Source organism: Rhinoderma darwinii, chromosome 12, assembly GCF_050947455.1.
Source record: "Rhinoderma darwinii isolate aRhiDar2 chromosome 12, aRhiDar2.hap1, whole genome shotgun sequence".
NCBI classification, from domain to species: Eukaryota; Metazoa; Chordata; class Amphibia; order Anura; family Rhinodermatidae; genus Rhinoderma; species Rhinoderma darwinii.
The window spans coordinates 76,775,804-76,803,701 of NC_134698.1; the positions used below are offsets into that span (position 1 = coordinate 76,775,804).

Consider the following 27,898-nt stretch of genomic DNA (forward strand, 5'->3'; position numbering starts at 1 on the left):
ATGCTTTCTTTTCTGCATTTTTTCCCCACGGCTGTTGAAACGAATGCAAGAACCGCGAGCATAGAACACCGCAAAAAAAACGCTCAGAAACCAGCACTTTTTTTTTTTGCCTCCCATTGATTTCAATAGGAGGTCAGAGGCGGAAACCGCTCAACGAAGGAGCATGTTGCTTTTTTTTCCCCCCGCGAGCAGCCAAAAGCTGCCCGGGAAACCCCCCACCCACCTGTGCCTCCCATTGTAATCAACGTGCGGCGATTTAGGCTGTTTTTTGGCGCTGATTTTGATGTAGTTTCCACATTGTGCAGTTCCTCTGTTATACCTCCTAGAAATGTATAAATAAATTATGAACCGATTTGATTACAATTCCCCTTGTAAAAGGGGTGTGTGCCTGCAGTCTCACCGTTAGCACTGATTGGAAAGTGTCAGTCTGTGTAGGGACACCCCCCAACTGGTAACACCCAGAGGAACGGCACAATCTGGAGATCTAAGTAAAGATGCTGCAGAATTGTTATTTCATGGGGAATACAAGTATTTACTAGAACAGACGTGTCAGGAGAGGCGACAGGTCCTCTTTAAATAATGAAATCCTGAAAGTTGTGAAGCTCTATATGCAGTGTGCGCCCCCTGGTGGCAGCTGCAGGCAAGCGCTATTACTATGTGATGGAGTGCGGTTCAATGCCAGCCCCCTCACCACGAGCCCTGTAGCAGTGGCGTTACCTGCCTCTACGGTAGATACGCCACTGACGTAGACCCCGGCGATCATGATACGGTTGTACGCAGTGAGCCCCTCCCTATTTCTATAGTATTAGCGCTGAGATCAACATTTTTGGATTATTGGCGGTTTCTACGGTCCTGGCAGTAAATGGGGGAGAGCCGCTATCAATCATAGGCGCCCTCAGGTCTAATAATTATTGGGGTCTGATTGATTCACAGGAAATTCATATTCTCCAATCTCGGCTGCCATTATCACCATCAGTCTTCTAGACAATGATGGGGGTTACCGCCATTTATAAATATAATAAAATAGGTATATAAATGGACGTTTTGTCATGGCGTTCATTGCTCTGTCCCATTCACATGTATCACGTCTCCAGTACGGAAATGGAAGTGGTTTTATTTTGAGACGGTCCCCAGGGCCTCATTTTGACATCCTCTGGTTTCTGTCACCAATTATGACATCTCGTCGGGGCTTTTATATGACCCTCATCATCCGTTACACACATCGCCATGGTTACTGGTTATAGATGTGTGTAACTGAAGATGAGGTGGAGACGAGACGTGGAGGAGAAAAATCAGATATATTTATGCTGTTGTCTACGTTAACCCATATCCATGCGTCTTACTTATACCCATAACCAGTGCCATCTTAAAGGGGTTGTTCGGGCACTGGCCGGTGTTTCATACCGATGACCTATCCACAGGATACGCCATCAGTATATGATCGGTGGAGGCGCGACTCCCGGACCGAGCAGCTGTTCTGGCTCCCTCTGGGCACCAGATGTTATGTAATGGTCGGTGCTGGAAGCAGCTGGCTCAGCCGCTATACTGTGACCGGAGCATCTGCTTCTGGCACGGACATCCAATGCCCGGAGGCAGTCGGAACAGCTAATTGGTGCATTGTCCGGGTGTCGGACCCACACCGATCATATAGTGATGACCTATATTGTGGATAGGTCATCAGTATTATTTTAAAAATATTAAAAAATAAAATAAAAATCGCCCCGTACTCGGACAACCCCTTTAAGAAAAGTGGTCATCTCCTTTAACTTTCCTTAGAAGGTTATATAGGAATTTACCGGTTCATATTTCTCCACACACAAATATTACAAGTTATCAGAACGTGAAAAGTAACGTGACGTATTCTGAATAATAGAATAAAAAACAGAACAAAGGCCATTTATTACAGGTGCAGGAGATAAATTATAATGTAGCCAATCAGATCATGCGAATGATAATAGCAGCAGCCCAGAGTGTTTCAGGAGAGGGCTGTGCTGATCTTGTGATTATGATAGAAAGGACATGGTGACATGCGCAAAGGGTCAGGATGTGGAGGGAGAAATAAAGAGGCAGGTCACAGACTTATACTAAAAGGCCTACAGCTCTCAGCAGTGCAAAGTATTTCAGGAGAGGGGTATTTTGACCTTATATGATGAGGTTAGCGAGGACAGGGATGCAGGTGACAATGGCCGTGTCATGATGGGTTGAGGGGAATTAAGACAGGTGGGTGGTTACAGACAGAAGAAGCAGAGTCACCAGCAGCACAGAGTATTTCAGAGGAGTCTGTTGATTTCGTAGTAGGCAGTCACCATATAATTTTAGATAGGGCTGCATGTGGGAGGAGAAGTGTCATGATGGGTAAAGGTGAATCGAGACTGGAATAGAACATGAAAGGAGCATGGCACAGAGTATTTCAGGAGAGTACGTTGCTCTTGTGGGAGGCAGTGACATGCCCTCTCGTGTACCACAAGATAGGGGCAGAGCCATGGTTTTACACTGAGCCCCTATTCCTGGGAAGCCTTCAGGATTCCATATAATATGAGGACTGAGATGCAATGAGGTATTACTCGGATAGCGGAACGATGCAATAATACTAGATAGACATATCTCTATACAAATAAACATCTCACTACTACGGCACATATAGATCATATACAGCAAGGACTCATTCATCAATGATCGGTGGACATTATGGTTTTATAGAAAATGGGGCCCTGGTCATCAAGTAGGGGCCCCCGTGTGTCATTTTAGACATTTTCAGTCCGCATAATACAATAAATACTGGCAAGATTATACTGCCATATACCACCATATAATATGCAGTATCCAAATAATACTCCCTTATAAAACTGCCATATAATTCCCACATAATACCACCATACACCGCTAAATAATACGGAGTGGTTTTATTTAGCTCCTAGGGCTTCAGTCCTCTGGGGCGCGCTGGGGGATGGGGTCCCGGGCAATTGTCCCATTTGCTACTCCCCATTCACATCATAGATCTGATTTTAGCAGAGACCATAACGAATTGCTGACAATGTTGTATCTATATGGAGTGCGGAAACAGAGGTCACAACTGGGTCCTTACTTCAGGGGGTCCAAATACCCCCCCCCCCATACTGTGGAGGCAGCAGTGATGTCATTGCACTACGCAGAGGTCTCTTTGCAAATGGTTAATATTATTGATGATCTGTTATGATAACGCTGCTGTCATCTCTGGTGTCTTGTTCACAATATTTGCAGAATATATTATAACTTATAGCAGTTTTAAGAGAAACTTCCTCTCTGCTGTCACTTTCATATGTTCTGGAATTGCATTATGAGCAATTTTCTGCCAAGGAACTAGAGGAGAGCAACAAAATGTGATCTCCCTGCAGCTGCTCTTCCCTATGAACTGAATAGTGAGTTTGTGTAATAATAAGGGTTTATTAGGGAATTTCTGGTAATGCAATTCACAGTGGTAAAGTTTTCATTGTGTCAATGCTTTCAGATGTAACAACTTACTGTTTTCTTGGAAAGAAGCGCCCCTGCTCATTGTATGGCAGCCATGTGTAGCCTCCTGTGCACACAACATGATGTTCTGCAAATGTTCCCCCAACTAATTACAAGCAGCTGTATGCAGAATGTAGAGAAACTTGCCCCTACTCCGCCATCTAGTGGCCACTAGTGTTATAGCATTCTAAATCAATCACACCAAGTTATTTGGTCATGTTCGAAATCAGTGGGGTAACTAAAAGTTCTTGGGCCAAATTGCAAAAATCTATAACCCCCCCCCCCCCCAACATTACATGCGGCTTACAGTATTGGTGTCCCCTTATGGGGCAGAGCCAGAGGGGGAGTTGGGCCCCTTCAGACACCAATTTTCATGTGCAATGGCAACTTCTGCTCCCCATATACTAAGGCCCCTGAAAATGCAATTTTAACAGTTACATCACAGAATCTAAATGTGCACAATGATATCTCCCTAAAGGGTTAATATACACAGTAATGCCATAATACAGGGGTAATGATCAAAGTGAAGTAACAGCACAAGAATAATAGTCAGTGTATGGATAAACCACGCAGTGATGTCACAGGACAGAAATAATGGGCACTGTGATGTCACAGTCAAAAGCTGATGCTGACAGTGATGTCATAAAACAGGAATCATAAATAGAGATGTCATAGTGCTTGGCTAATAAATACTGAGAAGCAATATAAAACGATTATTGCACACAGTGATGTCATAGCTAATGGGTAAGGAACACAGTGATGTCATAGCACTGGGATACTAAACACAGCAGTCATAATATAAGGATAATGCACACAGTGATGTCACAGTAGAGAAGTAACAAACGTATTCGCTTATGTGGCAGAGTGGCTGTCCAGACCCATTTGGAAATCCAAAATAAATACAAATGTCCCAGTGTGTTTAAAATTTGTGGATGATAATAAATCAAACAAATAATAATAATGTAAAAAAACAAAACTCTATTCGTTCTAGGATGGTGCCGTCTAGTGGTGAAACTAGTGAACAGCTGAAAAAAAACCTGACAAAAACAAAAAAAAAAAGTGATTCGACTATAAGGGTATGTTCACACGCCTAATAAAAAAACGTCTGACAATACAGAGCTGTTTTCAAGGGAAAACTGCTCCTGATTTTCAGCCGTTTTTTAATCAAATTAGTGTTTTTCGTGGCAGTTTTTACACCCGTTTTTGGAGCTGTTTTTCTATTGAGTCAATGAAAAACAGCTCGAAAAACGTCTCAAGAAGTGACATGCAATTCTTTTTTGCGGGCGTTTTTTTAAGCCGCCGCTTTTCAAAACGGGCGCGTAAAATAACGCCCCGTCGGAAACAGGTTTTTCAACCTTTTTTCCTGAAAAACGGCCGAAAATAAGCCTTGTGAACATACCCTAAAGGGAAGAGAGACATATTATATTAAAGTTTTTTTTTTCCAGTATTAGAAAAACATTGCTCCCTCCTCCAGAAACAGCGCCACACCTGTCCATGTGTTGTGTCTGGTATTGCAGATTGGCTCCATTGAAGTGAATGGGGATGAGCTGCAGTACCACACACAACCTGTGGACTGGTTTGCTACTATTTTTGGAAGGCCTCAGCCATGTTTCCTGAACATTTTTAGCACCATTGACAAAATCATTAATGATCATAAAATCTTTGGATTGTTAATGATAATTTCGGACGTCATATGGGATGTATAGACCCGGCCTAAAATAAAGTGATAAACCCCCATCCCCCAGAGACAGAAGAATGGCTGACCGCATCAACCTGGACAATGCTCACCATAAGAGACTATCCGGCTGAATCCAAGACGCTTGGTAGAATGATAGAACTTAGTAACAGTGTGATTGTCAACATTAGGGTCTTGCGTTATCCCTACTAAAGGGTTAAAAAAAAACGTTCTTGATCCTGCAAAGGTAAAAAAAAAAAATCACCGGTGACCACAGCGTTCCCTCCATGTCTAAGGGAAAAGTCAAGTGTCTAGCTGGGGGACGAGCGAGGGCCACCATGGCATGTGCCCCAGGTGCTAGCTGCCAGGGGGAGGTGAGAGGAAGACCCTTTGCCCTGGCCAAAGTATTTAAATAAAGGGCTAGGGCAACAAACTGAACCTCGCCCCGGGTATAGGAAAGCACAGTGTGAGCATCTCAACAAACAGCTCCTCATATCTCAGCATCCTGAACCCCTGTGAGTGTGATATGGGGGAGATTCTGGGATTTACTACATTTTCGGTGTTGAGTGGACTTTAATATTGTTCTCTAGAAGAAGCGTGTGACTAGATTATTACATAGGAAACTATATGAAAGGATAGGAGGGAAAAAAAAGTTACTTCCAGTCAAGAGAATGACTCCGCAGGACGCAGAACAGACGCCGGGTAATTATATTTTCCTTAGAACAGATAAGAGAAGACTCATAATCTGATCTCCCTTCCCTGTCCTCGGAGCCGTGCTCAGTGTCTGCCCTGCAATCATTTATGATAACCAGATCCCCCCGTTATAATAAAAGCGAAGCATTGATTGATTTGCCTCTGGATCCCCTGACCCTTTTCTTCAACCACAGATTTGACTATAATACTGTTGGAGAGGGGGGGGGGGGGGGTATTGTAGCTTTACCAAAGACATAATGACCCCCACGGTCACGTGGTAAGGAAAGCACCCACTGTACAGCCCCCTCTAAAAATAATTTAGGGGTGCTGGATGCAGATTCTGCCATCTTGCTGAATTTGGCAGCACATTCTTAATAGAACCCTATCAGTCAGCTCTCCTCCAATCAGCTTTGGCGTCCGGTCTTGCACACTTTCTTATTAGCAGCCCTCTCCACAGTACCACAACGCTGCCGTACATTATGCGCCTGACGGTCGTTGATATTTTTGGATTGGTTTTGGTATTATTTAAAGGAAATGTGCCATCTATTTAATTTTAGTTTCATTAATTAGATTTAAGTAGATAGAAGTATAATTTATGTATTTTGTCTTTTGGATTTTTTTAAAATGTGGTAACTATTTTTTTTACTTGTAAAACCTTTCCTGGGGGCGGCCATATTGGAGAAACACACTTCCTTCCTGTATGCGCAGCAGGGTGTGTGTGCTTTATGGCAGCTGCAATTATTGGGGCTCAATTGATAGAGAAATCTCAGCAATTTTTACGGTCTCTAGGAAGTGATGGAGTACAGCCCCTCCCCCAGAGACAAGGGAAGCTGCATACTGAGCCATGTCTGTGTATATAGTGTATAAGTATTGCTATTCTACCTTATCTAAGCTTCCAGTAATACAATAGAGCGGTCATTAATGCGCTCTCCCTCTAATGATAATGAGATGACTCTGCTCATCCAGTGCCTGTATATACAGCAAAGCTGACAAGTAAGCTACTGAGAACAGGAAATATCAGCTTATACTGACTGCTCCAGTGGAGAGTGTGAGAACTGGAATATTTTAAGATTTGTTTTTTATGTGGACAGTCACATAAAAAAAATATATATATACTGTATATATATATATATATATATATTTTTTATAAATATGTGTATAAAAAAAAAAGACTAATTTAAATCATGTCATTTTCTGGTGATACATTCCCTTTAAAAGGCAAACAATTTAGACAAGTCTATTAGAGAGAAAATAGCTTTGTCCAAGGAGGCCAGTCCTTGGTGGACACCTCAAAAAACCAATGCAATGTGTATTGTTGCTAAGACAACACGCTGCATAAAAAAAAAAATAAGGTTTGTGCTACTTTTAGGCCTCATGCACACGGCCGTGCCCGTAATCACGGCCCGTGGTTGCGGGCACGGCCGCCAACGGCCACAGGCCGCATTTTCGGGCCGTGCTCCCATACACAGTATGGGAGCACGGGCCGTAAAAACGAAAAGTAGGTCATGCTCCATAATTCCCAGCACGGTTCTACGACACGGACACCTAACCGTAGCGATACGGAAAGGTGTCCGTGGCCAATAGAACCGGACTGGTCCGTAATTGTGGACCGCATTACAGTCCGCAATTACGGAGATTTTTTACAGTCATGTGCATGGGGTCTGAGACTGTGATATATCCCCGACAGACACACCAGGGGGCACACAAAGGAATTGATATATACACACGCACACCTTTGGGGGGGGGGGGGGAACTGGCAAGACTGCAAATAGAGAGGACGGACGGACATTTTAAGGCTGTGTTCACACTTGTCTTGACGCCGGATGGCAGCCGAAAATTATAAAAATCAAAAACATCCCATCAACGTGTATAGGATTCTGTTTTGTTCAAAATGCGTGTTTTCTTAACCCCTTCTTAAAAGGCAGACCCCCTACCCAGCAATCAGATAATATCAGCGGGGGTATAAATAAATATAAAATAATTTTCATCTTGTTCCATTGGAGTCTTAAATGATATCTGTCCTTACCTTCAGGTAATACTTGCTATTTATTTTCTTGTCAACCCTGCTCCGTTGTCAGTTTTCCATGACTCCAGCTGTATTGTCTATTGGAGTCTGAGGAAGTCTGCTGCTCTCACTCCATCCTCCATGCTTTATACTGCAGCTCTGCTTGCTCAGATTGACTGCTATAGTTAATTCCAAGAACAGCAGGAAATCTGTACATGGAGGGCTGATTTCTATTACAGCAAGGAGGCAATGAATATAAGGTATGAAGATAAAAATGAGGGGGAAGGGGACTGCAGGGTCAGACTGGCCCACCAGGGGATCCCCTGATGGGTCCCAGCTACAATAGGGCCCATGAAGTCCAGCAGAGTTTTTTTTATTTAATTGAAGTGAATGTGCACTTGTTCCATGTAGCTGGATAGAGGACCCTCATCACTTCTCCTCTGGTGGGCTCAAGGTAGTGGGGACCCTGAGGTGGGGAACCTGCCTTTAAATACTATACATTATAATGCCAGATGTACGGTCATCGGTTTGGGAATGGGTGGAGATAGGGATTCCTCCTGTGTAATTATTTTATATGTAGGAGGAAATGACACCAATTTTTCTCCTGCTACGACGCTCCAAGCCCCTCAACGGGAATGTATTTATTTTAGCAAAAACAATGCCTGTAAAGGAAGTTCAAAGTTTTTCCTCAGCACAAGCCCAGAGGGCTGGCGACGGATCAAGTATGGGGTAATCGGGGAGAAAAGATTAGTAACTAGACAAATTCTTTCTCTGTGATTCATCTTGCTACATTGCGCGTAGCGATTGGACAAAACTTACACTATGGAAAGTTTTATTGAGACAATAAAAAGTTGAACTCCCCCAGTGTCATGCTGGAAAACATTCCTCGTTACCGTCCAGGAATTGTATGATGTGATGACTGGGTGTAGTCAAACCCTATGCTGATTAATCCTGCCATTAAAATCCTTAAAGGGCCTGTAGGAGAATAGAAAGCCCATTATCAAATACCCTATTAGGGAAATTCCCTGTTCAGGACCCTCAGCAATGGCTACAAAGAGCGTCTCTTGCCCTGGAGGACCCGGCGTGACCGTCCATAACATAGACAACCCATTGACTTAACTGGAAGCCATGTAATGCTGCATTTCCCCCCTGTGGTGGCGCTGCAGGGAATTGAACACTTCCAGCCGGATTCCACAACAGATTTCAATTGATCTCTGGGGGTCTCATTAGCAAGACACACACCCTGTGATCAACTTATGGTCAGGGGGGGGGGGACCCTTCTAAATAAAGGGGATTGTCCAAAGCAAACAGCCCCTTCAGGATATGGCTACATGACGACTTTGGCCATGACACAGGCCCCACAGCCCCAAAAAATTGCCGTTTATCACAATATCGCGCTGGTTAAATCGCAGCAATGAGAGCGAATTTGGCCGCTTCGGGGCCTGCCTGCTGCTGCGACCGTGACTGTTAGGGTATGTTCACACACACTAATTACGGACGTAATTCGGGTGTTTTACGCCTGGAATTACGTCCGAAATTACGGCTTGAATGCGTTGACAAACATCTGCCCATTGAAAGCAATGGGCTGACGTTTGTCTGTTCACACGAGGCGTGTATTTACGAGTCTCTGTCAAAAGACGGCGCGTAAATAGACGCCCGCGCCAAAGAAGTGTCATGTCACTTCTTGGGACGTAATTGGAGCCGTTATTCATTGACTCCAATGAAAAGCAGCGCCAATTACGTCCGTAATGGACGCGGCGTTCAAGCGCCTGCACATGCCGTCACGGCTGAAATGACGGGGCCGTTTTCTCCTGAAAACAGCCCCGTAATTTCGCCCGTTACGGACGCCGTCATGTGAAAATACCCTTACAAAAAATCCAACGTTGATGGATTTCTTGCGACTGTCGTGCCATGGTCGCAGCAACCTGCAGCTCACAATGCGGACAAATTTGCTTTCATTGCTGCGATTCCACCAGCGCGACTTTCCGATAACACCGTGATCTTTGGCTGTGCGACCTGTGCCGCTGCTAAAGTCGCTGTGTATCCCCTATTCTGTAACGTTTTTGAACCTCCCGTTTAGACTTTTCTTTGTTATATCTGCTCGCGGGATAGTTGAAGGACAACCAATATGGCTGCCGATACAGCTCCTGCATCGGTTGTAACAGCTTTCCAAGAATCCTGAACGGTACATCAGTCCAGTTACACAGTGATGCGCAGACAGGCAAAGCTGGGTCATTTTTTTATTTCAGCTGTACAGACTCATAATCAATGATCTCGAACCTGTGAGTCTGTGGCTGCCAGTGCATGCTGGGAGTTGTAGTTTCACAATAGTTGGGGAGCCCCAGGTTGGAGTTTACGGCTTTATACCATAACAAAGTAGTATAATACTCGTCAGTGTTCAGACACATCATAGTGACAGCACGGTGTGACTATATTCAGCCGCCATAGCCATTTCTCAATAGGATCCCGGCCGTAGTCATGGCGATTCATGTTGTCGTGACTTTCAGACGGTTACCTTCCTCAATAGGAGGGGAGGTGCGGTAGTCTAAGACAGTCATCACTCAGCAGTGGTCAGCAATAACCTACAGGGGGCAGCACTGATTGTTGCCCATAGCAACCAACCCAAACTTTCACTTTCATGCATTCATTTGAAAGCTGGAATCTAATTGGTCGCCGTCTTTGAAGTTCAAGACTATCATTCTTCTTTCATAACGTACGAGCACCGAACCTAAACCCACAAGGCAGCCGTACACATTAAACTAATGATTTCAACCATAACTTATACTCCACGATCGTTGGCAGTGAAAGATCGAATCAGCCGACCAACGACAACCGCCGTCTTCTGAAAGAGGGGCATGTGTAGATGATATGTTCGTTCGCTCACCCATGAGGGGGGGGGGGGCTTTGGATTCCATCTTATTATTATAAACGCCACATCCACTGTTACTCGCCTGGTGTAGACGAATGTCTGGCGACTGGGAACAGTGGTGTCAGCCAATATAATATAATACGTGTATGTCGGTGTTGGTGTAACAATAGTTTACCAGTCACCCGTACATTCAACTATGTTCTATCGAATGCACACGACCATCTTTAGTCAAGCCGGGCAAAGACATCAGATTACTACAACGAAGGGGGCGTATAATGGGATAACCGGAGGCGGCCAATTTAGGCTACATACGTGGTGCCAAGCGGTAATAATATTTGTGTGATGTTAAATTGATGTAATTAATATATTCGATATTTACACTCTTTTTTCCACAAGTATAACGCACGACGACGCGTCTATGGAAAACAAAGTTGATGTAACCAAAGAAACCACATCTGAACAGCAACCCAAAAATAAGATTTTTGCAAAGTAGGAAATTCTGCGGATAATAGCGCTTCTGGCCTTCCCCATGCATGTGACCAAAAGGAGGCGGGGCTTATGCAGATTCACCACAAAAGGCACATTTTTCGGACAGTTTTGTTGACATTCCCCAGGCGAAACTCAGATGTTGAAAATCGGCAGAGGTTTTATAGAAAACATTGTTAATGTGCAAACAGAATCTTAACTTTTACAAGAAATTAAATATTGGCAAATGAGACTCTGGTCATTGCCTGTCCAATAAAAATATTAAGCAACGTCTAATATCCATGTGTTAATAAGTCAAGTTCCACCTTTACGATAAGCTGGGGACAAAGAACATAGAGGTGTTGCGGTATACACCATCTCCTCCAGCCATCTTGGCGTGCGGAGGAGCTCGGAGTATATGTTTATTTAAAAAATGTGCAGGTCCCTTCTACTGATGGAGCTCAAATCCGGGTACTCCAGTTAACATTTATCCACGTTATAGGTGATACATTGTAGATCAGTAAAAGGTCCACCACTAGGTAATAGGAAAAAGGTTTAAAAAAGGAGACCCATCACCTCACTGTCAACACGGATTGGACACTGTCCGTGTGGTGACATCCAGTCGTCAATTTTCTCAATAATTTCTATGAGTAATACCAGAGGAACGGCACAACATCGAGTTCTATAAAAGCGGTTTCAGAATTGTTATATTATGGAGAGTACAAGTATTTACTAAAATGGACATGTCAGGAGAGATGACAGGTCCTCTTTAAATAATAACAATCCAGTAGCCTTCAGACACAACTAGGACTCATTAGGAGCAGTATAAATCTGTACACAGTTAGCCCCTCCTAGTGGCAACTGCATGTAACTACAATTTTATCATTTCACTCAATGACCTGGAAAAGGGGAGTAGCAGGAGCAGTTAAGTGCCAGGACCCCCCCCCCTCACTAAGAGTGGCATGGTCTACCTCTATGGTAAGTATGCCACTGAATAAAAAAAAAAAGTCAGATTTGCATCAGGTCAGGAATCATGACCAATCCTTTAGGCTAGATCTTGAGATTTATAGCGCTGTCACACAAGTAGCACATCTACTAAAAATGCATTGAGTGTCAAAAAGTCTAATTCAATGCATCACATGTAGCGTCTCAGCTGCAGCTTTAAGGCCGGTTTCACATGAGCAAATTACGGCCACAAATCCTGACCGGGCCAGGAGTCTAATGGCCCAAACGACCAGCATCATCAGGTTCCATAATTTTGATAGTCCACGTCCCGGGTCTATAATTTGCCGTACCGTGACTGGGTGCACCTGTTGCTGCAATTACTTTAGAGAAATGATCGGCCTGCAGCTGTCAGAACATGATGGGAGTTGTAGGTTTGTAAAAGCTGGAGAGCCAGAGGTTGAGCATCACTGTCCTAGAGGATAATAGAAACCACATATAACCAAGAGGGCTCAATGCCTATTGACAGATGTATGCCAGAAGTTCAAGGCTGGGGGGGGTAAACCCAACTTGCTTGGGGCATATAGTCATTTGTTGTAGAATGATACAAATTTATTTTAAACAATAATCATTCTACATAATAAGAGTCCCAACACAAACCTCATTTATCACGTGAGAAAGAGGTCCAACTCGCAGAATCAAAAAGAACCAAGTTAAAAAAATAAAAAAAGTTGAAATAAGAACACAAACACACAACAGTGTTACAAAACCTTGTATTAATCATCTCCCTTCACTTCCAATAGAATGCGGATATGAAATATAGCAGTGATCTGTAATAACATGGGAAGAAACGAGTAATAAATACATTGTAGCAAGTTGAAATAACATGGGCTTTTTCACCGTTCACAACATCTGAAAACTGTACACTAGCAAAGAACAGCATTTTTTTTCCAAACATCTCAATTTTTTTTCTTCTTGTATCTTGTAAGATTAAATACATGTAACAAACGTGCTAATTTCATAAAAGACAAAACGTTTAAAAAAATATGCATTGCATGGCAACATTTAAACTAGCCAAAAATATTTTTGTGCACTAATTTTATACAAGGGGAGACAAAAAAGTTAAAAATAAAAATACACAAAAACATAAAAAACAATCAGAACTTGCATGCATTTACAGAGGTATGCCAGGATTTAGCATGCAAAAATATATATTTTAATTTTTTTTATATGTTTTTTTTTCCTTTTTTATGAGGCTTAGAATAGACAAATACACACAATTTATATTAATACGGGAGGAAGGATTTTTCTCAATACTATTAATCTTATTTTCTCTTTATTCCTCCCAGAGGAATTTTCACATACATCCGTTAACACGCGGGCTGTCCGGAAGGGCCACTAATGTGATACCGTGCGGGCCTTTCAGGCAACCAAAGGGGTTAAGTAAAGAAATACAAAAAAAATAAAAAAACTCACTTTGCAATCTGTAATGATTTATATAAAATTAACTTTAGTGTTACTACAGCTGTGTGCAAATTTATAATTTTTTTGCATGATTATACTTAGGCACATTCAAAGAAAAAGCCTTTGTTGGGTTCACCATAGCGCGATCATCGCACTGGAGACCGCTGCCTCTATCCTCCATGTTGGCAGAGCTTGGACATGGAGCTCTGATGAAGGTTTTCTCTTTTTGTGTGTTTTTTATATGTGGCACACCAGCAAATAAGGCGGCACTTGGTCAGTGCCGAAAGGCCGCTGAAGGTCAAGAGGCATAGCCTAGTTTGAAACCAGCTCTGCTGGCTATATTGGCAATGTCATACTTCTAGAGTGCCTGCTGCCTTCACACTTTACGGCACAAACCAATATTGACGGCACTGAAGCCTATAATGTTGCCAGGCCCCAGTGCCTCTCGAATATACATCAATAATAGGCTCAACCCAAACAATTCTATGTGCGGAAAAGGTTTGCACTTGAACGTCACTCCAAATATAGTTATTTTCTTTACAACTGGACCAAAAAGGTAGTCAATTTTGGGTGTTTCCAGAGCGCCCCCTACAGGGCATTTAGGATGTGCAAAAACGATTGGTCTCTGAATGTGTACTCCCTAATAATGGCAGGACTACGGATTGTGAAACCTTGACAAGCAAAGATTTCAATGATGGGATACAGGGTCGCGAGTTTTTGTCTTTGACTATAGAGAGTGCCCAATGCAGCCTTTATATCAGTCTAGGCAAAGACACATTCGAGAATGCCGAGATAAACTCTTTAGTCTGATCTAATATTCTGGAATTAAATATATATAGATAAATATTTGGTACAAGACTGATAATGGAACCAAGCACTTTCATAATCCCTTCCCAGGACTAAAAATTAAGAAATGATTCTGCAGTTGTAAGGCACACTAACCCCATTGTTAAAGCATCCCCTGCAAAACTAACCAAATATAAAAATAAAAATAAAGTACATATTTGTATGGATGAAAAAAAAATTCACAGAAAACAGTATTTACCCAAAGAAAATAAAGGCCTGCTCGTGTATGGTAGACTGGTCTTTTCATAAATGTTCCTGTATATAACAACCTTTGGAGGTTAGTGGCCCTTTAAATATTTCGATGAAATATTTTGATATCAATGCAAATGCCCTATGTAGAAGGCAACTTTTAGGTGGAGTACTAACTTTACACTTAAGGTAACTCATTAAAAAGCTCTTAAACATTGATGGTCTATCCTCAGGATGAGGTGTGCCTGCGTAGGAAATGGAAAGGACATGCACCCATCATAGTGCCGTTTCTGGGGGTTCCGTAGGTCGGACACCCACCAATCAAACATTGATGGCCTGTCTTAAGGATAGGTCAGTAATGTTTAAGTTCCGAAATACCCCTTCTATTTTCCCCAGAAATACAACATACTATCTGACCTTAGAAAACTTCAGGGGCCCTGCAAGCGGCACAAAAAAAAACAACTTCGCAATTTTAGGGATACAACCACATAGCATGCATAAATCATCATGTAACCAGTTTTTCCACATCTTTCCCATAAATTCTATCTAAAAAAAATAATTCAATTTTTATTGTCATAGCCTATTAATACTGGACCCTTCCCAAGCAGCTGCTTCTAAGATAGCACTGATATGAGTAGTAAATTCCTTGGCCTTTTGGTTTGACCTAAATATATTGTTCTACAACATATTCAGAATCCTACTTAGGAGTAAATTTGTGGCGTTTTTGAAAAAAAATAAAAAAAAAAAAATACTTTCTACATTGGGCACCACACACACAAAATGTATACAATACCACAATGGAAGGATAGCAATGTAAAATACCACCATTGCTCTGAAGGCCACTAGGGGGCAGCTATTTTTATTCCTGCATGTCATATAATTCCTAGCAGCTGAGGGGTATAATAATATTATAACAATGTTGTAGTGTGTGTTTATGTATATTTATATATAGCACTTGTATAGTTAAGAAAAACAAAAAACAAACAGTGCGAGACCCATTATGAAAAAGAAATTGAAAAGGCCGAGCAAGACAACAATTCAATAGAAGCAGCAACATCGAAACTTTTTTTTGGTACATCTGAGAACACCGTTTCTATCACTAAAGATAAGAAGCACCAGAGATAAGGCAAAAACTTTTCCTATAAAGTGTCTAAAAAATAGCCAGCAGAGATGAACATACCACTATGCACAGCTACGTTTTGTTTTTTTTTAACCAATTGCATAACAGCAAATAAAAACTCTCAGAATTTAAAGCAAAAACAAAGCTAGATTGGATATAAAAATACAAATAAAAAAATAAAAACCAAAACCACAAAGGAAGGCACTGCCACTTTAAATAGAACTCTAAAGCCTCCAGAACTTTTACATTATAAATAATTCACACCTTTTTGTCTTTGCCCTGCAGTCAATACAGGACCTCTGGGAACTAAAATATATCATCATTTCGCTGCTAGCAAAATGAATAGATCAGAAATTACAAGTGTATTGTATTAATATAGATATATATTCTTTTCAATATATATGTATTTTTCTTAACACTGACCAGAGAAAAACCACAAATCTCTACAAAAAAAAACAAAAAACTACATGGTAAGTTAATATGAAAAGTTTTATGGTTACCAGCCATATGAAATTAGAAAACAACTTAAGTCCTATCGTCATGAACGCTGAACCTCTGCTGATCACAAACAGGATGGGTGAACATATTAGATCATTCTATTCCCACTGATGGATCTCAAAAGGAGGTTGAATAATGTTCACCTAAACAACTTTCCCCGTGCAGGATATACACCTTAATTTGGCACAATGCAGATGAGAATTTTTTAGGGGTTAAAGGGGTATTCCCTAGGATAGGATATAGGATCTTCTTCTTGAGATCTCTAAATCAAGTATGTGGGCTTAACAAATTTCCATATTTATCCAAGACACCATGGGCCCACCAAGCCCAGTGGGCTCTGGCAAGTGCCCAGTGCGGCCGCCGGCCCTGCTCAGAAGGGGCACACTGGGACTACAGGCAATGTCCTATACAAATTGGTTGCACATTGTAATGACTAGGAATTTTGACAGGTCCTGCCTCCTAATTCAGTAGGATGCCTTCTTATGTATCGTGGCTCATGTCATAAAACCCTTATACAACACTTGGTACAGATGTAATGTCATTTAAAACTTTCAAACATATGGTCCATACCCTTTTTCTATTTTCTCAACAGGAGCCAAAAATTTGCTGACCAACATATCCATGCTGGATATTTTACCCACAAATATATTACCAGTAGAGATTCATTGCATATGATGGATCAAAAAGAGCAATCAAATATCTTCAACCATAACCCTATGACATGGAAGTGTCCACGGTGATGTCCTGAACTTCCGATGGCTGAATGATAAAAGATCTGTCCATGACTGCATGACCGCCCTTCCACATCTGTGAAATAAGGGCATTTAACTTAAAAATACTATTGTGGTACTTTAAGGGGGTGTCCTAAAAACAAGTACTTTTAGGACGTGCCATAAAATGTCTAACCAGTGAAGGCACGGCAACAAATCCTGCAAATGGGCTGGATCCTCCTCTGACTGGGTGAGTACAGACGTGCCAGAATGGTCATGTACTTTGCAGCTTGGCTTCACTTTACAGGACATCCACAAGTAGTAGAAAAAAAAATTCAGAGAATGCTGGGAAAATTTCACTCTTGACCATTCTAATTCTATTGTCAACATCTTGTGGATTTCACCTTTTGTATTGTATAGGGTGAAAATGCTGCAAATACGCACATGTTACATATGGATTTTGCAGTGGAAAATATCCCCACATCTAGCTTTACCCGGAGGCCCTGTTCACACAGTAGAATTTTTGCCGCCGCGGATTCCGCCTCCCTTTCATTTCAATGGGAGTCTATTTTTTATTTTAAAAAAAACGGTAAAGAAATCTAAAAAGAAATAAAATCAGCTAGCGGGAAAAAAAGGATCCTGGCCGATCTTTGGGCGGATTCCATGGGAGGAGGAATAATTCTGCGGCAGATTTTACGGCGGGACCCACCACACAAAATCCTGTTAGGCCAACTTTTATTAGTGGGATCCCCCTACCATATATCATCTGTGATTACATTTTTTATTTTTTTCTTCAAATATTGGCCAGGCCTGAATATGGTCATTGGGCAGCCTAAATGGTTCAAATAAGTTGAACACAAAAATGTTGCATAGCAAGACATCACATACAATTCACTATTCAAAAGGCCAACGTGGCAAAATAATTACAGCATCCCGCCTCCTCAATCACAGCCGCAGTCCTCTGCCCTTCAAATAGTTTACATCGTCCAGTATAAATGATGATTACCCATTGGGAAAATTGGGTTAAACAAAAAGTGACAACTGCTGCTCTGTGGCAAAAATGAGCTCAGTGAGGTGGTCACTTCGCTGCTCCCACAAAGAAAGGAGAAAATCAAGGTCTCACTCAAAGCATCAGGATTTTAAAGCTGAGGAACCCAGAAATAAATTTTTTAAGTTGTCCGCTTTGGGCAATCCCTACTTGTTAGAAGAGCCCTTGACAATAAGCTGATCACAAAGTGTCCCCCTGCTGGAACCCTAAAAAAAAAATAAAAAAAATACATGATCAGCTTTTATCTGTGGGGAAACAAGGCAGTAGGTGTTCAATTTCCCTGCAGCACCACCACAGGAGAAATAAAGCACTACACAGAGCCCATTCATATCAACGTGCTGTCTGTGTAATACCGGACAGGACGGGTCCTCCAGAGAGAGACGCTCTATGTAACCGCTCTCCACTCATCCAAGAGATAAGGATCCTGAACAGAAGACCCCCCCTCTATTTACTCAGAATTCCCTAACAGGGTGTATGAAAATGGGTTTTCTAAAACGAAAATCTTGTAAAAAGGGACTTTTAAAGATTTCCATAAAATAAAAATAACTTTTCGTAGCTAAAGATGAATTTCAGACAATGAAAAAAAAGTGAAATGAGATAACACCATTGGATATTTATCAGTGATATATGTATAAAAAAAAAAAACACCAAAAAAATACAACACTACGGTTTCGGGCACAACCTATGGTACTAGCAATATCCATGTTTTATTTTCATTTTTAGAGTTTTTATATAAGTGCATTTAGTTATAAACCTTTTGTGGGAAAGATTTTAATTTTCCTAATGGGATCCAGTCCCGTTTTTTGGCGAAAAATCAGTAGATTAAATACAGACTGAAAATATGTCAGAATGCGCCCTATAAGTTATCTGCCCTCTATAAGCCAGATCTAAGGAATATTAGCCATGAAATGGAATGGCAACTATATTGGTTCCTAGTAAGTGGGAAGCCGCAAAGACAGAAATTTGAGCAATATCAATCCTAAAACTCTTAATGAATTTGCAGGAGTTGCTGCATGTGGGGAACCTAGCAGATATAGGCCTCATGCACACAGACATATTACAGATCAGCATCACACGGATCCGTAATACATTGCCCATAGCCTGCTATGGGCCCACGCTGTACCACCATGGGCCTCAAATTTAACAGGGAGTCACACAAAGGCTTTTTTATTCTCGGATTCCATATGTCCTATAGGGTTTATTGAGCCCTTTGTAAAAAAAAAACAAAAAAACTGAAAATTCTTGGGAATAATTAAGAGAATTTTTCTATTATAATTATGTTTTTGAATCCGGCCACAGACTCAGATTCTTGGCCATTAAAAGAGACAAATCACCTTTTGTGCAACAATCTAAAAGATTACGCTAATAACCAAGTAAGCTGCTACGAAGGTTAGGTAGAGAAACTTTTTATATAGTGCATTTTCAAAGGATGGTAACATGGGACAAATTCTGGCAGGGGAATGCAATTTTTGTTTAAAAAATTAATGGTCAGAATTTAGGTTGTCAGATACTTAAGCAGCTGCAGTAGGATTTATTGCAGCAAATGGCGCAATCTTTTTTTTTTTTTTTTTTTTTTTTTTTAGGGTACTTACTTGGTACTTTAAAACTGCCTATGGAAAATAGAAGTAAAGCACTCCATGAGCAGCACAAATATCCCATCAGCATTTATCTCACAATTGAATATTTTACATGTTTAGAATTGCTTATGCACAACTCCTAAAAATGGAAAAAAAATAAAAAAAATTGCACAGAAGAGCTTTGAAATGGGTCATTTCCCAATGTGGCAGAGGAGGAGAATGCCCAGCAACAAGGCCTACTTCTTAAAAAGCAGACAAAAATAAAAAAACGACCCAAAAACATCTGCTCCAGTTTTCCCTCTTCACTTTCTAATCACGTCATGACTTTCCATAAACCTCTTCAGAACACCCTAAGTTTTAACCCTTGATTGGCCCATTAACGCTGCCCGTAGACATTGGAGTCTGCCCCTACTTTGACTAGTTTTTGAGTAATTTTATTTTTTGTAAAACAATTTTGTGGCGTGTAACTTTTTGTTCTAGGACATGACGGCCAATGGAAAATTTCAGTTTAGGAAAACAGATATATGCAAATTTGTTGGATAAATGATAGAGTTCTACAGACAACATGGCCCAATATGTCCTTAAAGAGGCTCTGTCACCAGATTTTGCAACCCCTATCTGCTATTGCAGCAGATCGGCGCTGCAATGTAGATTACAGTAATGTTTTTATTTTTAAAAAACGAGCATTTTTGGCCAAGTTATGACCATTTTTGTAGTTATGCAAATGAGGCTTGCAAAAGTCCAAGTGGGTGTGTTTAAAAGTAAAAGTCCAAGTGGGCGTGTATTATGTGCGTACATCGGGGCGTTTTTAATACTTTTACTAGCTGGGCGTTCTGATGAGAAGTATCATCCACTTCTCTTCAGAACGCCCAGCTTCTGGCAGTGCAGATCTGTGACGTCACTCACAGGTCCTGCATCGTGTCGGCCACATCGGCACCAGAGGCTACAGTTGATTCTGCATCAGCATCAGCGTTTGCAGGTAAGTAGCTACATCGACTTACCTGCTAACGCCGATGCTGCTGCAGAATCAACTGAAGCCTCTGGTGCCGATGTGTCCTCGCTCGTCTGACACGATGCAGGACCTGTGAGTGACGTCACAGCGTGATCTCTCGAGAACACGCTGTGTCTGCACTGCCAGAAGCTGGGCGTTCTGAAGAGAAGTGGATGATACTTCTATACACAACGCCCAGCTAGTAAAAGTAGTAAACACGCCCCGATGTACGCACATAATACACGCCCACTTGGACTTTTACTTTTAAACACACCCACTTGGACTTTTGCAAGCCTCATTTGCATAACTACAAAATAGGTCATAACTTGGCCAAAAATGCTCGTTTTTAAAAAATAAAAACGTTACTGTAATCTACATTGCAGCGCCTATCTGCTGCAATAGCAGATAGGGGTTGCAAAATCTGGTGACAGAGCCTCTTTAAGGCCAGGATCACACACACAGTTTTTTTAGCTAAACACAGGAGTGGACACAAAAGAAAGGAGATGTCTCAGTCTTTTTCTTTATAAACTCTCCTTCCTTTTGTGTCCACTTTTGGTTTTGGCCAAAAGACCCTGCACCAAAAACAGCATCAAAACCGTGTGTGTGTGATCCTGGCCTAAAGGGCATTCAATTATTGCCCATGAGCAGGCACTCTTCTAATGTCTATGGTTAGCGTAATATAGGTCCATCTGAAATGCACACTCGCCGCTGGGGACCTAAATCAAAACTTCTTGAAGACACTTTCTATTCCCATAAGAACATTGTAGCTCTGACATCATGCAAACCGACTGCTATGCATTATATAAAAAAAATAAAAAAATAAAATAAAAATCTACAACATAAGATACAGAAGGCTTACCTGAAAAAAAACGATGTACCCTTAATAATGTTTTTTATGTAAACATGACTATTTTTTGTTTTACACTAAGGGGGAAAACAAATTCCAAATACTGTAAATGTAAAAAAAATAAAAAAGCCACACAAAGCAATAACCTCCCCTTTCTTCCATTGTTTGGTCACATGTGCAGCCCTCGGATGATGGGTCAGACATGTACTGTCTAGTGGCAACAACATTTCTTGCCGATCACATTTCGTACGTTTCCCGCTCAGAACACAAAGCTTTTCATTCAGGAAACCGATCACGTGGAGAAAAAGAAAATAAAAAATTAATAAAAAAAGTTCTACAATCACAAAGTAACTAAATTTAAAAAAAACAAAAACAAAAAAAAAAAAACTTCCTCGCAAGCTCAGCTTTTTCTTCCAACCCTCTGTCTTCCGTTCTTTACACAATAATGAAATAATAAAAAATATAGCAAAATTGTGTTTGGCGCATCCAGGAAAAAAAAAAAAAAAAAAAAAAAAAAGAGAGAATCCCAACACTGGACCAGCAGTTTTGTGTGCTACGCCCAGCGCTGCCACGAAGTACCGTTTCACATCTAGATAGTGGATGTTTTGTCTACGCCATCTGCAAGGAAAGAAAAAGTTATCAAAGGGAATCAAAGGTCAGAAGACAATTCAGGTTAAACTCATAGTTACCATTATATATTCGCACAATGGGTGTGACAGTGCGACAAAACGAGAGTAAGAGAGCGAGAGAGCCCACAAGAGAGCGAGAGAGCCCACAAGAGAGCGAGAGAGCCCACAAGAGAGCGAGAGAGCCCACAAGAGAGCGAGAGAGCCCACAAGAGAGCGAGAGAGCCCACAAGAGAGCGAGAGAGCCCACAAGAGAGCGAGAGAGCCCACAAGAGAGCGAGAGAGCCCACAAGAGAGAGCGAGAGAGCCCACAAGAGAGAGCGAGAGAGCCCACAAGAGAGAGCGAGAGAGCCCACAAGAGAGAGCGAGAGAGCCCACAAGAGAGAGCGAGAGAGCCCACAAGAGAGAGCGAGAGAGCCCACAAGAGAGAGCGAGAGAGCCCACAAGAGAGAGCGAGAGAGCCCACAAGAGAGAGCGAGAGAGCCCACAAGAGAGCACGTGTAAACCGGATTAAAGCCAGTTGGAGGCCCCTGGGCACACAAATATTTAATGGGGGAGTCCCTATCCCACATGTTATCACAACATATAGGAGAGGTGGCCACATATGTATGTATGGGCTAGCGATAGCGCGTTACAGGCTAGCGAGAAGTTTTTTTTAGGTTATTTTTAAGTGCACATGGGGAAGGAGGGGGGGGGGGGTCTCATGAAGAGCATAGGAGTAGGGCCAATCTTTTATATCAGCCTCTGCATATATATGGCCCGCATATCGGACTGCAGGGATTTATGGGACCTGCAATTGGTTTCAGGCTAGAAAACCGCACAGTATCTCCAAAATAACCGAACGGCGGCGATAAATCCAGCGAGACCCGCTCCTGCAGCTCCAGACCCGCACAGTCTCACAGTGTACAGACATGTTGTTTTGCTGTTACACCAGATCCTCCTTAGCAAAAACCTCACATACCTCAGCCCACCGCAGAACTGACTTTGGCAGCTGCAGACTGACATTTTATCATTGGGCCGCCCGAACCCGAGCTTTCCTGCTGCAGGACTCCAAACAGCAGACTCCTCTGTAGTCTAAGTGGCGATTTCATTGGACGGATTTACAGAGCAAAGCCGGAAAATAGACATTTTGTCCATGTATTAGGTCTCGCAGACATTCCACTTCCAGGCCGTCTCCTCCCCGGGTATTTTTAGCTGAGCTATATTTGAAATGCTTACCGCTCAGAGCATGCTCAGTCATACTGAGACACAGCGATTCCAGCCGGTTATTGATATCAGGTTCTGTTGCCGGTACCTGGAAATCTGGGGGGGGTAAACGAGACAAATAAAAAAAAAAAAAGTTGTGAATTTTTAGGACCTATGAGAGTCTGTCACATGATCGGACCTACGGACGAGGAATTCATTTTTACAAGCCTGTACAACAAACCTCTAAAAATAAAACCGAACAGGTGCATTATTAAATAATCAAGACAAAACGGGGAATACGAATGTAGCAGAGTTAAATCTGTCATTTAACGTTTTGCCTCATTCGATAATACATAGATTTGCCACAGCAATAGAATATATTATGAGTTAGTCTCAGCCGCAGCCCGTCGGGGCATGCTGGGAGTTGTAGATTTCCAACAACTGGAGGGCCAATGGTTGGCGAATACCGGCCTAATGCATCCTTATGGCCGGAGAATTGCGAACCGATTTGACAATAGGCGAAATTCATACGGCTTTACCTCATCTCTACTGCATTGTTTGACTACTTGCAGTCCTATGTAAAACCATAAAGAACACAGTGATATCACAAGCTGTGTTCAATGACAAACTCAGCTCTACTACATCTGTTTACATACTACAGGTTTTTGTTGCTGTTGAACACAATAGATGTAAAATAGCTGCACATTGTGTGCGTGATTTGTCCTCTGTAGTGTTCTCCACCTAAATGTATAAATCTGATTAACCCCTTAGCTGAAACATGGTATGTTGGATGCCAGGACACTTTTCCGCTTCCTTATAGTGAATGCCCACCATTAAAAAATTTAAATCTGTATAAATAGGTAAAAAAATTTGGGTTGGTTTATTTCATAATTATATCTTCATGGCAGTTTGGGGGATACGTTTTTCTGGCTCTGACGTTTAACCGTTACGACTATGCAAGAGATTTGGATCTCTGTATCAGAAAAACCCTATATAGGTTAGAAATTAATGTGTACATAGTGGACCTGAAAATAACATGGTGTTAAAAGCTTTTGAGCTGAACAGTTGAGTCATGTCTGACAGGCTGGTTGCTAGGGACACACTGCCTAACAACCAGTCTTTTCAATGCAGTTTCCGGATAGTACGAACATAGCAAACGGTCTGTCTCGGATTACTCGAGTCTTCAACTCAACGACAAACCAGCTCTGGACTATGAACAGAGATGGGGCACCTGGTAATATTTTAAGTTGAGAACATAGACATCCTCAATCCACCCCGGATCACCCACTACTCATCCAAAATACACCAACTTTAGGAGATTATATACGACCGTAGCGGCACGCTTACCTTGCTGCTGAAACATAAGCATAGTCTGTGGGGTGGTGTGGACAGGCAGTGAGCGCGTTCTTTGCACGGAGCTGTGAGATCGACTTGGCATACTGTTACTTCCACCAGGGTTGGCGAACCACAGATTCTATTGGGTAAAGCAAGAAGGTATCATAACTTATGGTGTCGCCAAGTCACACACAGGCCAGTCAGTCTGGAGGTCCATCATTTCCCGGTTTGTGGAATATGAAGATGGTATAATACATGGACCCACTGCGCTACGGTGGCAAGCCTAGTCCCTGGCATTTTTGTGGCACGTGCCCCCCAATTGATTTTAAAAGGACAAACGATATGGACGGCTACTGTTTCTTTAAGAGAAATCGGCACCACTGCGGTATAGCGGTAGAAAAACCGAAGTCACTAGTGCTAGGACTACACGTGCAACAAAAATGTGTGCGATTTGTTGGTGACCGGCTGTCGCAATGAAGTTGTTGACGAGTATTTTAGGTTGCGATTCGCATGCGATTTAGGATTCGCGACACCCAAAAGAGATAGAAATGGCTGACTTGTCGCAAATTAGTCACACGCGACTTCGTAAAGTCTTTTATGGAAAAGTCACTGAGCGATTTACGCGGATTTTGACTTTTTTACATTTTTTTTTCAAGAATTGTGTCAAACCAGGAGCAAAAAAAAAAATCTTCTGGACTATCTGACAGTCATCCCTTTAAAAAACTCCATAGTCAGGCACTTCCTATCTGGAAATGGCTGATAACTGGGGTCAATAGACTGATGTTCACCTCCATAGTAGATGTAGGGAAGATAGTCCTACTGGGCACAGGTAACTAATGTGAGTGAATACAATCTGTACAGCACTGCAGAATACGTAGGCATTATAGATAATACAGAGCAAATAAAACTTGACAGGGAGTTTTTTTGTTTTAAAAACTTTAAAATCCAGCCCTCTTAAAGCCGATTCTCAATTTTCCAGGCAGAACTTTTCTGAACAAATACCAACCCCAGAAATAGATTGGTTATAAGCCCTCTCTTCCTCCACATGTGTAGTCATAAGGAACTTTTGGCTAAATATATTTTCTTAAAGGGCCAGCGCTCCCGGTTGCCACCATTTAAGGACAAACCCTGCACATTCCACCCAAACGTACAATTCTTCAGCTCAGGCGGGGTTTTCTGCACCTGGTCTGCTCCTGGTTTCACATCTTAAAAACTCCTCTCAGCCCCCTTGGTACCTCTCTGCAGAGCAGGGAACACAGGAAATGCCTGCCGTCTGTTCTCACTACATTTTTTTTATTATATCTTTAAAAGGAACCAGACGTGGAAAAAATAGAACATGGTTAAGTAATCATGTGTGCGGGAGGGATGGCTCCCACTTATTTTATTCTCGGCGTTCGAGTTTGTAATCTACGATCCAAAACAAGCCAGGCCGCGCGTTCATAAATAGGGAAGAAAACTTAATTCCTATTGTTAAAGGGGTATTCCCATCTCAGATATTTAGGTCATATCCGCACTGCTGCCTAGAATTGGTGGCCGGCGGCTGCCTCAACTTGCAGGGTGAGATTTAGGAGACCCCTTTATCTAGAAAGGTGCAAGTCCCAGAGGTGAATTCCGCACCTATCAGACATATATAGCATATGCAATCTATGGCAATACCCTCAAACTGGCCCCTGGCTCGCCCAGATAAACTGCCAGGTAGGTTGTCTTTGTAAAGCATCTGATTCCTACTTAAAAGGGAAATGTATTACCTATATTTTTTTCCCAATTAAAATCAGATCGTAAAAATATGTTGTTTTTTTTAATCAGAGAAGTTTTTATTCTATTTTCTGTACATAATTATGGGGGCAACCATCTTGCCTGAGCTGCTGAATCCTGTTTGATCTATGTATAGGTATTAACGGTAAGTGTAATTCTGTCTGTGATCATAATGAGATGACGGCTGAGAAGTGATCTCCACAGAACAGGAAGGGTCAGTTTATCATAAATGATGGATCCTGTGTTATCTATCTATCTATCTATCTATCTGTGTTATAGGTCATTGTAATCTTGCCTTTAATGAGAATGACATAATGCTGAGAAGTGATCTCTATCGGAACAGGAAGGGTCAGTCTATTATGAATGGTGGATGCCCGAGTTATCCATATATAGCGGTTACCTTTTATTGTAATCCTGCCTGTGTTAATGAGATAATGCTGATAACCTCTCTCTATAGAACAGGAAGGGTCATGAATGGTGAATCCTGTTTTATGTATAGGTGTTACCCGGGATTGTAACCCTGCCTGTGATGAGGAGATGATGCTCAGAAGTGTTCGCTACAGAACAGGAAGTGCCAGTCTATTATGAATGGTGAATCCTGTGTTATCTATGTATAGGTGTTACCTGTCAGTGTAACCCTGCCTGTGATGATAATGAGATGACTGCTGAGTAGTGATCTCTACAGAACAGGAAGGGTCAGTGGCCAGAGTGGAAATTGCAAGATTTTCTTTTTTTTTTTTTTTTTTTTTTTTTAAATATAGATTTAGGACATAAAATAGATCACCAGAAATTCATAAAAACAAAAGTTTAATATAAAAACTTGATTTAAACAGGTCATTTTCTGTTGACACATTCCCTTTACAAAATGATGAATTATGCATTTTATTTAATCTGGTAATAGTCTGGTTAATTATTTGTGGAATGGAAGTGCATAATAAGCCAGAATCTTTGAGCGGTGTCACTGAAATCAATGCCTTTGGATGCATTACCAAGTATTGCAGCCCCTTAGTTCTGGTCTATAACTCTGTTCTCCCTCTAAATGTCTGTAAAACATGTTAGGAGATTTTAGGTGTAATTCCCCTTTAAGGGATGACTATATACACGAGTTGACAGAAAGACTTGAGCACCAACCTGTCTCCCTTGCTTCAACATTGCAGGATTGCTGGACGTTGTTCGCTGTGTTGCCCCCAGGAGGCTGCTTGGACCCAGCAAACCAAGCCGTGTGCCGGGGAGGTTCCGGGACGAGATCTGAAACTGACGGGGGTTTCTTCTAGCTATTCCTGCACCCACAGATCCAGCTGTGGGCAATGAGTTAGACTGTCCAAATCCTCGGCTGCCAATGAAGACGTCAACACTAGTCCTGTTCATTTAAAAAATAAAATAAAATTGAAAATGTAGCAATTTAACCCAGAAACTCTGTAAATATAAAAAAATAAATATAGTAGAACTTTACAATATTTTATGCCGAGATTGGTTGATGCACGCAAGGGATTAGCTAATTTATTCATAAAACCTCCAAACACTAGCCGCAGCATTGGTTACTCTGTTATGACATTATATGCAATATCG

General features: G+C 41.7%; 1 protein-coding gene and 1 long non-coding RNA gene across 4 annotated transcripts in view; one reads left to right on the forward strand and one right to left on the reverse strand.

Annotated features, from left to right (window-relative positions):
• Nucleotides 1-10,482: 10,482 nt before the first annotated feature.
• On the forward strand, nucleotides 10,483-27,784 carry LOC142664804 (uncharacterized). Of its 2 annotated transcripts, XR_012851383.1 has the most exons (3): nucleotides 10,483-11,056; nucleotides 16,848-17,215; nucleotides 27,487-27,784. It is a non-coding gene; the product is annotated as an uncharacterized LOC142664804 (long non-coding RNA). The 2 variants fall into 2 exon arrangements; XR_012851382.1 differs by lacking the exon at nucleotides 16,848-17,215.
• SAMD4A (sterile alpha motif domain containing 4A) overlaps nucleotides 20,997-27,898 on the reverse strand; it is a 63,472-nt gene continuing 56,570 nt past the window's right edge. For both annotated transcript variants that reach the window (XM_075844141.1, XM_075844140.1), the window contains 4 exons: nucleotides 27,461-27,689; nucleotides 24,587-24,713; nucleotides 23,273-23,356; nucleotides 20,997-22,046 (listed from right to left, as the gene is read on the reverse strand). In XM_075844141.1, the coding sequence (XP_075700256.1) occupies nucleotides 22,018-22,046; nucleotides 23,273-23,356; nucleotides 24,587-24,713; nucleotides 27,461-27,689 (469 nt within the window). In that variant the 3' untranslated portion in view covers nucleotides 20,997-22,017. The remainder of the gene's footprint in view (nucleotides 22,047-23,272; nucleotides 23,357-24,586; nucleotides 24,714-27,460; nucleotides 27,690-27,898) is intronic.